The 14928-nt window shown below is 55.9% G+C and overlaps 1 protein-coding gene across 1 annotated transcript in view; it reads left to right on the top strand.

The window, feature by feature from the left end:
- Positions 1–14928, top strand: part of STIM1 (stromal interaction molecule 1) — a 79704-nt gene that overhangs the window by 24347 nt on the left and 40429 nt on the right. The window contains exons 3-4 of the mRNA XM_079313122.1: positions 7861–7991; positions 14309–14423. Coding sequence (XP_079169248.1) covers positions 7861–7991; positions 14309–14423 — 246 coding nt within the window. The remainder of the gene's footprint in view (positions 1–7860; positions 7992–14308; positions 14424–14928) is intronic.

The following is a 14928-nucleotide window of genomic DNA, read 5'->3' as shown; positions in this document are numbered from 1 at the left end:
GCTGATCTCTGGGTGCCCTGTGCTGATCTCTGGGTGCCCTGTGCTGATCTGGGTGCTCTGTGCTGATCTGGGTGCTCTGTGCTGATCTCTGGGTGCCCTGTGCTGATCTGGGTGCTCTGTGCTGATCTCTGGGTGCTCTGTGCTGATCTCTGGGTGCCCTGTGCTGATCTGGGTGCCCTGTGCTGATCTGGGTGCCCTGTGCTGATCTCTGGGTGCTCTGTGCTGATCTCTGGGTGCTCTGTGCTGATCTCTGGGTGCCCTGTGCTGATCTGGGTGCCCTGTGCTGATCTCTGGGTGCCCTGTGCTGATCTGGGTGCCCTGTGCTGATCTGGGTGCCCTGTGCTGATCTGGGTGCTCTGTGCTGATCTCTGGGTGCTCTGTGCTGATCTGGGTGCCCTGTGCTGATCTGGGTGCCCTGTGCTGATCTGGGTGCCCTGTGCTGATCTCTGGGTGCCCTGTGCTGATCTCTGGGTGCCCTGTGCTGATCTCTGGGTGCTCTGTGCTGATCTCTGGGTGCCCTGTGCTGATCTCTGGGTGCCCTGTGCTGATCTCTGGGTGCCCTGTGCTGATCTCTGGGTGCTCTGTGCTGATCTGGGTGCCCTGTGCTGATCTGGGTGCCCTGTGCTGATCTCTGGGTGCCCTGTGCTGATCTCTGGGTGCTCTGTGCTGATCTGGGTGCCCTGTGCTGATCTGGGTGCCCTGTGCTGATCTCTGGGTGCTCTGTGCTGATCTGGGTGCCCTGTGCTGATCTCTGGGTGCTCTGTGCTGATCTCTGGGTGCCCTGTGCTGATCTCTGGGTGCTCTGTGCTGATCTCTGGGTGCCCTGTGCTGATCTCTGGGTGCTCTGTGCTGATCTGGGTGCTCTGTGCTGATCTGGGTGCCCTGTGCTGATCTCTGGGTGCTCTGTGCTGATCTGGGTGCCCTGTGCTGATCTCTGGGTGCTCTGTGCTGATCTCTGGGTGCCCTGTGCTGATCTGGGTGCCCTGTGCTGATCTCTGGGTGCCCTGTGCTGATCTCTGGGTGCCCTGTGCTGATCTGGGTGCCCTGTGCTGATCTCTGGGTGCTCTGTGCTGATCTCTGGGTGCTCTGTGCTGATCTGGGTGCCCTGTGCTGATCTCTGAGTGCCCTGTGCTGATCTCTGGGTGCCCTGTGCTGATCTCTGGGTGCCCTGTGCTGATCTGGGTGCTCTGTGCTGATCTCTGGGTGCTCTGTGCTGATCTCTGGGTGCCCTGTGCTGATCTCTGGGTGCTCTGTGCTGATCTCTGGGTGCCCTGTGCTGATCTCTGGGTGCTCTGTGCTGATCTCTGGGTGCCCTGTGCTGATCTGGGTGCCCTGTGCTGATCTCTGAGTGCCCTGTGCTGATCTCTGAGTGCCCTGTGCTGATCTGGGTGCCCTGTGCTGATCTCTGAGTGCCCTGTGCTGATCTCTGGGTGCTCTGTGCTGATCTGGGTGCCCTGTGCTGATCTCTGGGTGCTCTGTGCTGATCTGGGTGCTCTGTGCTGATCTGGGTGCTCTGTGCTGATCTCTGGGTGCTCTGTGCTGATCTCTGGGTGCTCTGTGCTGATCTCTGAGTGCCCTGTGCTGATCTCTGGGTGCTCTGTGCTGATCTCTGAGTGCCCTGTGCTGATCTCTGGGTGCCCTGTGCTGATCTCTGGGTGCCCTGTGCTGATCTGGGTGCTCTGTGCTGATCTCTGGGTGCTCTGTGCTGATCTCTGGGTGCCCTGTGCTGATCTGAGTGCCCTGTGCTGATCTCTGGGTGCCCTGTGCTGATCTCTGGGTGCTCTGTGCTGATCTCTGGGTGCCCTGTGCTGATCTCTGGGTGCTCTGTGCTGATCTCTGGGTGCTCTGTGCTGATCTCTGGGTGCTCTGTGCTGATCTCTGGGTGCTCTGTGCTGATCTGGGTGCCCTGTGCTGATCTCTGAGTGCCCTGTGCTGATCTGGGTGCTCTGTGCTGATCTCTGGGTGCCCTGTGCTGATCTCTGGGTGCTCTGTGCTGATCTGGGTGCTCTGTGCTGATCTCTGGGTGCTCTGTGCTGATCTCTGGGTGCCCTGTGCTGATCTCTGGGTGCCCTGTGCTGATCTGGGTGCCCTGTGCTGATCTCTGGGTGCTCTGTGCTGATCTCTGGGTGCCCTGTGCTGATCTCTGGGTGCCCTGTGCTGATCTCTGGGTGCTCTGTGCTGATCTCTGGGTGCTCTGTGCTGATCTGGGTGCTCTGTGCTGATCTCTGGGTGCTCTGTGCTGATCTCTGGGTGCCCTGTGCTGATCTGGGTGCCCTGTGCTGATCTCTGGGTGCTCTGTGCTGATCTGGGTGCTCTGTGCTGATCTGGGTGCCCTGTGCTGATCTCTGGGTGCTCTGTGCTGATCTGGGTGCCCTGTGCTGATCTCTGGGTGCTCTGTGCTGATCTGGGTGCTCTGTGCTGATCTCTGGGTGCCCTGTGCTGATCTCTGGGTGCTCTGTGCTGATCTCTGGGTGCCCTGTGCTGATCTCTGGGTGCTCTGTGCTGATCTGGGTGCCCTGTGCTGATCTCTGGGTGCCCTGTGCTGATCTCTGGGTGCTCTGTGCTGAACTCTGGGTGCTCTGTGCTGATCTCTGGGTGCCCTGTGCTGATCTCTGGGTGCCCTGTGCTGATCTCTGGGTGCTCTGTGCTGATCTGGGTGCTCTGTGCTGATCTCTGGGTGCCCTGTGCTGATCTCTGGGTGCCCTGTGCTGATCTGAGTGCCCTGTGCTGATCTCTGGGTGCTCTGTGCTGATCTCTGGGTGCCCTGTGCTGATCTCTGGGTGCCCTGTGCTGATCTGGGTGCTCTGTGCTGATCTCTGGGTGCTCTGTGCTGATCTCTGGGTGCCCTGTGCTGATCTGAGTGCCCTGTGCTGATCTCTGGGTGCCCTGTGCTGATCTGGGTGCCCTGTGCTGATCTCTGAGTGCTCTGTGCTGATCTCTGGGTGCCCTGTGCTGATCTGGGTGCTCTGTGCTGATCTCTGAGTGCCCTGTGCTGATCTCTGGGTGCCCTGTGCTGATCTCTGGGTGCTCTGTGCTGATCTGGGTGCCCTGTGCTGATCTCTGGGTGCTCTGTGCTGATCTCTGGGTGCTCTGTGCTGATCTCTGGGTGCCCTGTGCTGATCTCTGGGTGCCCTGTGCTGATCTCTGGGTGCTCTGTGCTGATCTCTGGGTGCCCTGTGCTGATCTCTGGGTGCCCTGTGCTGATCTCTGGGTGCCCTGTGCTGATCTCTGGGTGCCCTGTGCTGATCTCTGGGTGCCCTGTGCTGATCTCTGGGTGCTCGTGTGCTGATCTCTGGGTGCTCTGTATCTGGTGCCCTGTGCTGATCTCTGGGTGCCCTGTGCTGATCTCTGGGTGCCCTGTGCTGATCTCTGGGTGCTCTGTGCTGATCTCTGGGTGCCCTGTGCTGATCTCTGGGTGCTCTGTGCTGATCTCTGGGTGCCCTGTGCTGATCTCTGGGTGCTCTGTGCTGATCTCTGGGTGCCCTGTGCTGATCTCTGGGTGCTCTGTGCTGATCTCTGGGTGCTCTGTGCTGATCTGGGTGCCCTGTGCTGATCTCTGAGTGCCCTGTGCTGATCTCTGGGTGCTCTGTGCTGATCTCTGGGTGCCCTGTGCTGATCTCTGGGTGCTCTGTGCTGATCTGGGTGCCCTGTGCTGATCTCTGGGTGCTCTGTGCTGATCTCCTGGCAGGAGGAACGTGAGCTTGCAGGAGGGATATGAGGGAGGCAGGAGGGATGGAAACCCAGCAGGAGGGATGGAACCAGGAGGGATGGGCTGGAGGGAGGGAGGGAAACCCAGCAGGAGGGATGAGCAGGAGGGATGGGAGCACAGCAGGAGGGATGTAATCCCAGGGGGGATGGGATGGAGGGATGTGAGCCAAACAGGAGGGATGGGAGCCCCGCAGGAGAGATGGATTCGCAGGAGGGATGGGCTGGAGGGATGGGCTGGAGGGATGTGAGCCCCACAGGAGGGATGGGCTGGAGGGATGGGCTGGGGGGATGTGAGCCCAGCCCATGTTGACGTGCCCAGGTTAATGGCCCATCAAGGGCACTCCTGGGGAAGAACAAGGGACTCTTTGTTCTGCACCGCGGGCAGATAGTGGGGAGATAATGATAAAAACAAAGAGCAGGCCCGGAGCCACAGAGCAGCGGGATGGAGACAGGAGTTCCCGGTGGGAGTGGAGGTGATGGTGTTGGTGTTGGTGTTATTCCTCAGGGCTCCAGGAGTTGTTTTTCAGGATTCCAGGAGTCCCAGCTCTGCTGAGGACCAGGCAGCAAGTGTCTCTTGGAGAAGCTCCTGATGCAAAAATCAGGGCTGGGCGTCCTGGAGAGGGAGAGTTAGTTAAGCAAAGGCAATTTCGCCCTGATTTTGAGCTTTTGTTGGCTGAAGGTGTGCTGGAATAGCCTGATTGCAGCAGCCCGGGACAGTGGAAGGTGTGGAGCAGCATTTAAGGTCCTTCCCCCTAGGGATGATTGTGTGCTGTGCTCTTCGGGTTTAATGTTCCACCAGCCTTATGCAAAGTGCCCGGTGTGGTGTTTGCTCTTCATTTGGGTATTCCTGCAGCTGAGCCCAGGATGATACCCGGAGGGCAGTGAATAGCCCGTCCTGGCTGCTGAAATGTTGGGAATTCTGCTATCGGTTCAGGGCTGTCTGCTGATCCAATCACTTGTGCTCCATATTCAGGCTCTTTGTGGTCTTGATGAAAGCCCCACATTCCTGCCTGGTCTGGCTTGATCGCTGTTGATGGTGTTGGTTGAAACCTCCTTTATTGCTGCTGCTCTCCATCTCCGTTCGGGCAGCAGGGCTGGAAATACCCAGGGATTGTCCTTGGGGTGGCGGAGCTCTGGGTGGGATCCCCTCAATCCTCGACTCCCCAAATCCTTCATCCCTTCAGATCTCTTTCCCCTTGCACAGACGTGAGCCAGGGCTCAGGAGCTCCGTGGTCAGGAGTGGGTTAATCTGAAAAACCCATTTTTACGATAACACGACCTTCCCTTCCTATAATCCAAACTTTGCTACAGCGTTGCCACGTTCTCCCCTGCAACAACAAGCACAGGCTCGGAACAAGATAACCATGTAATGTTTTGGGAAATATCTTTAGCCTGGCTTCATTTTTCCTTCTGGAGTCGGGTCCAAGGGCAGCGTAAACACCAGAGCATCTCGTGTCCCTGCTCGTGTCCCTGCTCCTGCCTCGGGAGGAGCTGGGAGAAAGGGCCAGCCCAAAGCTCTGAGCCGAGAGAAAACTCCTGCAGGACAGGGAACGAGTCCCAAACCTTTCCACACCAGCCTCAGTGTTATTGCAGGTCCATGGGCTTCCATGTGCCCATTACCTGGGGGAGAGGAGAGCCCTGGGCAGGGTTCCCAGTTCCCTCACTGGTTTGGTCACCAGTTCCCAGCACTGCTGGGCTGCCCTGGCCACAGGGACACACATCTGCATGGAATAAACTTCCCAGGCTTTGGGAGCAGCAGGACAGCCCTGCCCTGCAGGAGACTTCATCCCTGTGCAGGTCACCTTGTCACAGGGAAGCATTCCCAGTGTCCTGTCCCTCCATTCCCTGTGTCCTGTCCCTCCATTCCCTGTGTCCTGTCCCTCCATTCCCAGTGTCTGTCCCTCCATTCCCAGTGTCTGTCCCTCCATTCCCTGTGTCTGTCCCTCCATTCCCAGTGTCTGTCCCTCCATTCCCTGTGTCTGTCCCTCCATTCCCTGTGTCCTGTCCCTCCATTCCCTGTGTCTGTCCCTCCATTCCCAGTGTCTGTCCCTCCATTCCCAGTGTCCTGTCCCTCCATCCCTGTCCCCAGCCCCTCTCCTGCTCTCCTTTAGGCCCTGGCAGGGGCTCTCAGGTGTCTCTTGTCCAGGTGAGCACCCCCAGCTCTCCAGGCATCCCAGGTCCCTCAGGATTGCCTGTCCCTGGCCCTGGTGTCAGCACTGGCAGTGCCATGGGGGGGCTGGCTCAGCCCCCTGTGGTGCTGGCACGGACTCTGCACACAGCAAAACGTGACCTGTTAGTCTGGGGAAGTGGAAAAGAGGTGAAAAGCAGCCAGAAGAGCCCGTTGCACAGCCAGGAAGGAGGGAAGGGTGTTCTGTAAACGAGTTCTATAAACACAGCTCTTCCTCCCCTGACACCCCAGCTGCACAGTGCCAGCAGCAACAGATCCGGGGGGCTGGGGCTGGGACCAGAACCAGAACCTGCTGGGGGAGCTGGGGCAGGAACCAGAACCAGAACCTGCTGGGGGAGCTGGGGCTGGGACCAGAACCAGAACCTGCTGGGGGAGCTGGGGCAGGAACCAGAACCAGAACCTGCTGGGGGAGCTGGGGCAGGAACCAGAACCAGAACCTGCTGGGGGAGCTGGGGCTGGGACCAGAACCAGAACCTGCTGGGGGAGCTGGGGCTGGGACCAGAACCAGAACCTGCTGGGGGAGCTGGGGCAGGAACCAGAACCAGAACCTGCTGGGGGAGCTGGGGCAGGAACCAGAACCAGAACCTGCTGGGGGAGCTGCCCTGGTGGGGATGGGGGTGAGAGGAGCATCCCTGCCTGGGCTGTGCTGCTGCCCCAGCCCACTGTGGCTCCCAGGGACACACAGAGGGGGTCTGTGCTGTTCCCTGGGGTCTGTGCTGTTCTATGGGGTCTGTGCTGTTCTATGGGGTCTGTGCTGTTCTATGGGGTCTGTGCTGCACCCTGGGGTCTGTGCTGCACCCTGGGGTCTGTGCTGTTCCATGGGGTCTGTGCTGCACCCTGGGGTCTGTGCTGTTCTATGGGGTCTGTGCTGCTCCATGGGGTGTGTGCTGTTCTATGGGGTCTGTGCTGTTCCCTGGGGTCTGTGCTGTTCCCTGGGGTCTGTGCTGTTCCCTGGGGTCTGTGCTGTTCTATGGGGTCTGTGCTGTTCCATGGGGTCTGTGCTGCACCCTGGGGTCTGTGCTGCACCCTGGGGTCTGTGCTGCACCCTGGGGTCTGTGCTGCACCCTGGGGTCTGTGCTGTTCCCTGGGGTCTGTGCTGTTCTATGGGGTCTGTGCTGTTCTATGGGGTCTGTGCTGCACCCTGGGGTCTGTGCTGTTCTATGGGGTCTGTGCTGTTCTATGGGGTCTGTGCTGTTCCCTGGGGTCTGTGCTGTTCCCTGGGGTCTGTGCTGTTCCCTGGGGTCTGTGCTGTTCTATGGGGTCTGTGCTGTTCTATGGGGTCTGTGCTGCACCCTGGGGTCTGTGCTGCACCCTGGGGTCTGTGCTGTTCCCTGGGGTCTGTGCTGTTCTATGGGGTCTGTGCTGTTCTATGGGGTCTGTGCTGCACCCTGGGGTCTGTGCTGTTCCCTGGGGTCTGTGCTGCTCCCTGGGGTCTGTGCTGCACCCTGGGGTCTGTGCTGCACCCTGGGGTCTGTGCTGTTCCCTGGGGTCTGTGCTGTTCCCTGGGGTCTGTGCTGCACCCTGGGGTCTGTGCTGTTCTATGGGGTCTGTGCTGTTCTATGGGGTCTGTGCTGTTCCCTGGGGTCTGTGCTGCACCCTGGGGTCTGTGCTGTTCCCTGGGGTCTGTGCTGCACCCTGGGGTCTGTGCTGCACCCTGGGGTCTGTGCTGTTCTATGGGGTCTGTGCTGTTCCCTGGGGACTGTGCTGCACCCTGGGGTCTGTGCTGTTCCATGGGGTCTGTGCTGTTCCATGGGGTCTGTGCTGCACCCTGGGGTCTGTGCTGTTCCCTGGGGTCTGTGCTGTTCCATGGGGTCTGTGCTGCACCCTGGGGTCTGTGCTGCACCCTGGGGTCTGTGCACTGTTCTATAGTGTCCCTGCTGCCCCCTGGCTGTCCCTGCTGTTCTATGGGGTCTGTGCCCCCCCCGGCTGTCCCTGTGCCCCTGACGTGCCCCTGTCCCCAGCAGAGTTCTGCCGCATCGACCAGGCGCTGTGCCAGGACGAGGAGGAGCAGCTGAGCTTCGAGGCCGTGCGCAACATCCACAAGCAGATGGACGACGATGCCAACGGCAACGTGGATGTGGAGGAGAGCGACGAGGTGGGGCTGGGCTCGAAGGGCTGGGCTGGGCTCAAAGGGATGGGCTGGGCTCGAAGGGATGGGCTGGGCTCAAAGGGCTGGGATGGGCTCAAAGGGATGGGATGGGCTCGAAGGGCTGGGATGGGCTGGAATGGGATGGGCTGGGCTGTGCTCGATGGGATGGGATGGGATGGGATGGGATGGGATGGGATGGGATGGGATGGGATGGGATGGGATGGGATGGGATGGGATGGGATGGGATGGGATGGGATGGGATGGGATGGGATGGGATGGGATGGGATGGGATGGGCTGTGCTCAAAGGGCTGGAGGGATTTCCCTCCTCACAGAGCCAGCCACCAGTCGCCCTGAGATGCTCCAAGTGCTTCCTGGGCTTCTCCTCCTGCTGGGGGCTTGTGGTCACTCCATTGCCCAGAGCAGCTGTGGCTGCCCCTGCGTCCATGGCAGTGTCCAGGGCAGGTTGGGTGAGGCTTGGAGCAGCCTGGCACACTGGGAGGGGTCTGTGCCCATCATTGAACGAGCTTTAATGTCCCTCCCAACCCAAACCCTTCTACGTTTACTGCATTCTTCCAGCAGCCAGGGTTTCAGTCTGTGTGTGCTCACTGCAAAAAAAGGAGCAGCTTTTTGTTCTGTCACTTTAGCTGATAAAGGATTGAAGAGAAAGGAAGTTGTTGTTCTTTGTTTACACAAGCACCCATGGAAATAAGAGTTTGATAGGAAAAGGAAAGCTCTTTGTTTGTGGTGGTGCCTCAGTTGTGGTGGGTGCTCGTTGGAGGTGAGGAATTCTGTCTTCTAGGGAGAACTGGCAGCTAAACAGCAAAGTCAGAGTGTTGGAAGCTGGGAGGGATCCCATGGGTGCAGGGATCTGCTGGCACTCACAGGTAGCTCTGCAGTCCCAGGTCACAGAACCCCAGACTGGTTTGGGCTGGGAGAGACCTTAAATCCCACCCCAGCCATGCAGGGACACCTCCCACTGCTCCAGCCCCCGTGTCCAGCCTGGCCTTGGGCACTGCCAGGGACCAGGGGCAGCCACAGCCACCACAGTGTCCCTCTGGAGGGTGACAGGCCCCTGTGCCAGCAGCTGCTGGTTCTGGGTGGCTGTTCCCAGCTTGCAGGGCTGTTCCTTCTGCCTCAATCCCACTTGAGTGAGTAATGAGAACAATTGAAAAGCTTCCAGTTGCGTTTCCTCCAGCACATGAGGTGTTTCCCTGGAGGCCCTTCCCTGCTCTGAGCACTGAGCTCAGCCTCTGCCAGGACTGGGGCAGCCCAGTTCAGCCCACTGTGCTGCTCCCTGCCATTCCATTAGCAACCAGCCTCGTGTCCTTTGGGTTGGGCAGAACTGGCACTTTTATGTCTCTGAGCAAATCTTGCCCCCTGGTACAAAGCACTGCTGGGAATGTGAGCTCAGAGCCTTGGCACTGCCAGGGTGGGAGGAATTAATGGGTTTTTCTGAAAGACTCCAAAATCACTGGTGCTCTTAGAGCCACCCCCTCTAAGCTGGGCTGCTCCTGCTCCCAGCACCTCTGCTCTGCTTTTGGGAGAGCAACAGGGCTGGAAAAGGGACTGGAGCCCCAGGAGGGGCTTGGGGAGCTGGGGAAGGGCTGGCTCTGCTCCAGGGACAGGGACAGGAGGAAAGGGAATGGCATTAATAGAACCATGGGAAGTTCTTGGAAAATTCCTCCTGGAAAAGTCTGTGCAGCCTGAGAGGGGCAGAGGGGCAGAATCTCTTTCCTGCTCCCCAGCCCAGGGCACAGGGATTTCAGGTCCCAGCTCTTGTGCCCAGGGCCTGTGGAGCTTCCCCCAGCCCTGCCCAGCTCCCTGTCCCCAGGCTCTCTGTGCTGGGCTTGTCCCAGCCCACAGGCACTTGGCTTTTGCATTTACAGCTGGACTCAATGGTTTTGAAGTCTTTTCCAAGCTCAGTGGTTCCCTGTCCCCGGGATTCACGTGCAGTTGGTGCTTTATCTATGCTAAGCTGTTATTGAGGTTGCATTGTGCTCACCTGTCAGTGAGCTCTGCAGGAATTGCAGGCATTTCCCTCCCTGAGCCAGCTCCTGCTGGGCTCTCCCTGTCAAGGTTATCTGTGTCCCCCACAGGGACCCTGCAGTCAGGTTTAACTGGGCTGTGCTGGGACAGCTGCTGGGGATTATTGGGAAGAATGCAGGAGGCTCAAATTGAAACCTTTGACAGGGCTCGTGGGCTTACAGGGCTGGGAGGGACTTGAAACCTCATCCAGTGCCACACCTGCCATGGGCACAGGCACCTTCCATTATCCCAGGTTCCTCTAAGCCTGGCCCAGCCTGCATTGGAACCCTTCCAGGGATGCCATTTTCCTGCTTGGTCGAGAACTTTATATTTTAATTTATTATTTTTGCCCCTACCCTTCGAGGGTAAGTGATGTGAGTGTTTTATTTGGGCTGAAACCCCTGCCTGGGCAGAAGGGGACACACAGACAATGATATTTTTAAGATAAATTCTGGGTGGGGTTTTGTCCCACAGCTTCACACTGTCCATAAATCATCCTTGCAGTTTTCCTGCTGGGAAGTGAATTTTCAAACAAGTTTCAGATGACATCAGTGGCCCTGATTGAAGTGAAAGAACTGTCCCTCATGGGGAAATCTTCTAATTAGGGCTCTATTCCTGTCCCCAAGCCCACAGCCAGGGCAGCTCTGCCTGTTGGCTTCCTGCTGCCAGGGCTCTGGGATGCTGCCAGCTGCTTTCCTCAGGAAACAAGGCTGGTGCTGCTGCTCTGCTGCCCTGCCTGGTCACTCAGGCCTGGGGACAGCAGGTTGCTGTGGTTTTGGTGGCATTGGAAGCTCAGAGTGGGAGCAGGGAGAGCTCTGGCACAGGGCTGGGTCTGGCAGGGAGGGTGGCACAGAGCCAGGAGTGTGGGAGGCATGGGGAGGCTTCAAAAATCACTCCAGGAACTGGAGTTTCTGCAGATTTTAAAAAAACAAAACCACAAACCAGAGTTCAAGGAGAGTTTGGGCAATGCTCTCAGGGTGGTGGGATTGTTTGGGCTGTGCAGAGCCAGGACTGGGACTTGATCATCCTTTTGGGTCCCTTCCAACTCAGGAGATTCTGTGATTCTATGGAACAAAAACACTCCAAAAATCCTCTTTTGTGGATCTGCTCATTTCTGAGTGTGCCTCCACTCAGCAGGTTTGTCCCCAGGCCCTCCAGGGGCTCTGAGCTCTCCCTGCAGCTCCTCCTGCCCAGGTGAGCACCCCCAGGTGTGGCTCAGAGCTCTCCAGCCCTGCAGCAGCTCCTGCCTGCTCTGGGCTCTCTCAGCTCCTGCTCTGGCTGTCCCAGGGCTGGAGCTCAGCATTCCCAGTCTGTTCCCAGCTCATCCTGGCCTTTGGGGCAGTGGGTCTGGTCCCAGCTTTTGGCTGGTTTGGCATTGCCTCAGTTTCCTTCAGTCCTTGTGGCTCACAGCCTGGCTGGATGGGATTTTGGAGATGGTTCCTGTGGGACCATGGAAATGGTCCGGTGCACCCTGTGTGCAGGGCTTGGAGCTGTGGGTGCCTCCACCTGGGATCAGTGGGATCTTTAACCCTTGGAAGGGTTTTTAGTGGTTTGTATGTAGGTCAGTACTCCACAATGGCTCTTGTGCCTGGGGTTTGGGATATCTGGGGCAGTGGGAGGTGACCCTGTCCATGGCAGGGGTGGCACTGGGTGGACTTAAAGGTCCTTCCCAACCCAAACCAGTCTGGGATTCCATTATTTTGCCCTTTCCCCAGAAGATAGTGGTGGAAAATGTGCTTTAAGGTGTCTCTGGGCTTTGGTGGGCTCAGCCCAGCTCCTGCAGCCCCATCCTGCATCCACCTCTAAAATCCCCCCAAAATCCCCCTAAAATCCCCCCAGAACAGCCCCTGCCCATTGGTGGGGCCGTGCCCAGCCCCTCTGCTGTCCTGGCTGTTTGTTGTGAGCCCGAGGGAGGCTGAGGGATCACTTTCCCTTTCTGTGCTCCCTGAGCTAAATTTACAGAGCAGCAGCTGGGGCTGGAGCGGGGCCGGTGCCATCGGTGACATGGGTGACATCAGTGTCATTGTCACCTCCCGCCGGGCCAGCGCCACCCGCGGTGCCTCCGGACAGGGCTGGCCACGCCCTGCTGGGAACTGCTCCCCAAATTCCCTTTCATTGATTCCTGCCTGATGGAACTGCTTCCCAAATTCCCTTTCATTGATTCCTGCCTGATGGAACTGCTTCCCAAATTCCCTTTCATTGATTCCTGCCTGATAGAACAGTGCTGCTCCCCAAATTCCCTTTCCTTGATTCCTGCCTGCTGGGAACTGCTGCTCCCCAAATCCCCTTTTCATTGATTCCTGCCTGCTGGAACTGCTCCCCAAATTCCCTTTCATTGATTCCTGCCTGATGGGAACTGCTGCTCCCCAAATTCCCTTTCATTGATTCCTGCCTGATGGAACTGCTCCCCAAATTCCCTTTCATTGATTCCTGCCTGATGGAACTGCTCCCCAAATTCCCTTTCATTGATTCCTGCCTGATGGAACTGCTGCTCCCCAAATCCCCTTTCATTGATTCCTGCCTGATGGAACTGCTCCCCAAATCCCCTTTCATTGATTCCTGCCTGATGGAACTGCTGCTCCCCAAATCCCCTTTCATTGATTCCTGCCTGATGGAACTGCTGCTCCCCAAATCCCCTTTCATTGATTCCTGCCTGATGGAACTGCTCCCCAAATCCCCTTTTCATTGATTCCTGCCTGATGGAACTGCTGCTCCCCAAATCCCCTTTCATTGATTCCTGCCTGATGGAACTGCTGCTCCCCAAATCCCCTTTCATTGATTCCTGCCTGATGGAACTGCTGCTCCCCAAATCCCCTTTCATTGATTCCTGCCTGATGGAACTGCTCCCCAAATCCCCTTTTCATTGATTCCTGCCTGATGGAACTGCTGCTCCCCAAATCCCCTTTCATTGATTCCTGCCTGATGGAAACTGCTGCTCCCCAAATCCCCTTTCATTGATTCCTGCCTGATGGAAACTGCTGCTCCCCAAATTCCCTTTCATTGATTCCTGCCTGCTGGAACTGCTCCCCAAATTCCCTTTCCTTGATTTCTGGCTGATAGAACAGTGCTGCTCCCCAAATCCCCTTTCATTGATTCCTGCCTGCTGGAAACTGCTGCTCCCCAAATCCCCTTTCATTGATTCCTGCCTGATGGAAACTGCTACTCCCCAAATCCCCTTTCCCATGTTTTTTGCCTACTGGAACCACACATTTTAACCAATTCTCCCATTTTCCATTCTTTCTGCCTGATGGAAACACTGCTTCTCACCACTTCTCCCATTTTTCATGTTTTCTGCCTGCTAAAACCACTCATTTTCACCAAATCTCCCATTTTCCATCATTTCTGCCTGTCAGGAACCACTCATTTTCCCAAATTCTCCAATTTTCCATGATTTTGCCCACTAAAACCACTCATTTTCCCAAATTCTCCCATTTTCCATGTGCTCTGCCTGCTGGAATCACACATTTCAACTAATTCTTCCATTTTCCATGTTTTTTGTCTGCTGGAGCCATATATTTTAACCAATTCTCCCATTTTCCTTGTTTTCTACCTGCTAAAACCACACATTTTAACCAATTCTCCATTTCCCATGTGCTCTGCCTGCTGAAACCACTAATTTCACCAATTCTCCCATGTCTGCTGGAACCACACATTTTTCCCAAATTCTCCCATTTTCCATGTGCTCTGCCTACTAAATCCACACATTTTAACCAGTTCTCCCATTTTCCATGTGTCCTGCCTACTAAATCCACTAATTTTCCCAAATTCTCCTATTTTCCATGATTTCTGCCAGGCTGGAACCACTCATTTTCACCAGTTCACCCATTTTCTCCTGCCTGTGGCATTTCTTCCAGCTTGGATTTGAGGCTGCAGACCAAATCCAGGAATAATTTTTAGGTTCTTTCTCCATTGACATCAGGCTGCTTCCATTGTGCCACTTAGGTGAATTTTTGGTGATGCTATAATTCAAAGAAAAATCTGGAATCCCAAGACTCAAGGTTCTGATTAATTATCCCTTCTCTGTATTAAAATTTAAGCTATTTAACTTATTTACTTACTGAATATTTCCTGGGTGATCTTCCCAGGAACAGAAATATTCAGGGGTACTGCAGGGAATATACTTATATCTGTACAAAAGATATATGTGTGTATCTTACATATCTAATACATCCATTATATTTTTTTTTCAGATTTATGATGACTTTCCCATCAAAATATTACTCTTTAATTTTTTTATGCTCCTCATCTCCCTAAAAGATGAACCAAAGCCTAATCCTGCTGTTAATTCCTCTCCTAGTTCTTGAGGGAAGACTTGAATTACCATGACCCAGCAGTCAAGCACAGCACTTTCCATGGAGAAGACAAACTCATCAGTGTGGAGGATCTCTGGAAGGCCTGGAAAACATCTGAAGGTAGAAAAGGGGCAGAAAGCCAAGAAATCCCTCCCAAGAGTGGCCAGGAGTTTGGGGTTCAGATGCCCTGAGCAGAGTGGCAGCTCTCAGAGGGATGTGCTGCTTTTCCCCTTTTTGGGGTGTGCATTCCCAGGATTTCCTCAGGGTTCCCAAGTGTCAGTGGCCAGCAAAGCATCAGTGCTGGTTTTGTTCAGTGCCCTAGAAATCAAACCAAATGTGTTAAATCAAAGCAAATGCTGTCCAGCCCCAGGTTCTCCTTCCAGCACCAGCTTCAGATGGGATTTAATGGGTGAGAACATCCTAAATGTCCCATAGAGCTGCTTGGGAGCTTTCCTGCAAGTTGTCATTTCCTCAGGAGAAACTTTTTGAGGCTGGAAAGCTCCTTCACAGTGAAAAAGAAGGAGAAGAGGAAAAGAAGGGAGAATAAAATGCAGGAAGTGTCATCAGTACAGTCCATGCAGAAATGACTTTTAGCTGTTCCAAAATGCTGTTATTCATCCCAGCA

Source organism: Erithacus rubecula (genome assembly GCF_903797595.1).
Source record: "Erithacus rubecula genome assembly, chromosome: 1".
NCBI lineage: Eukaryota > Metazoa > Chordata > Aves > Passeriformes > Muscicapidae > Erithacus > Erithacus rubecula.
The sequence above is the reverse complement of the archived record's forward strand: the minus strand, read 5'-3'. Positions and strand labels throughout refer to the sequence as shown.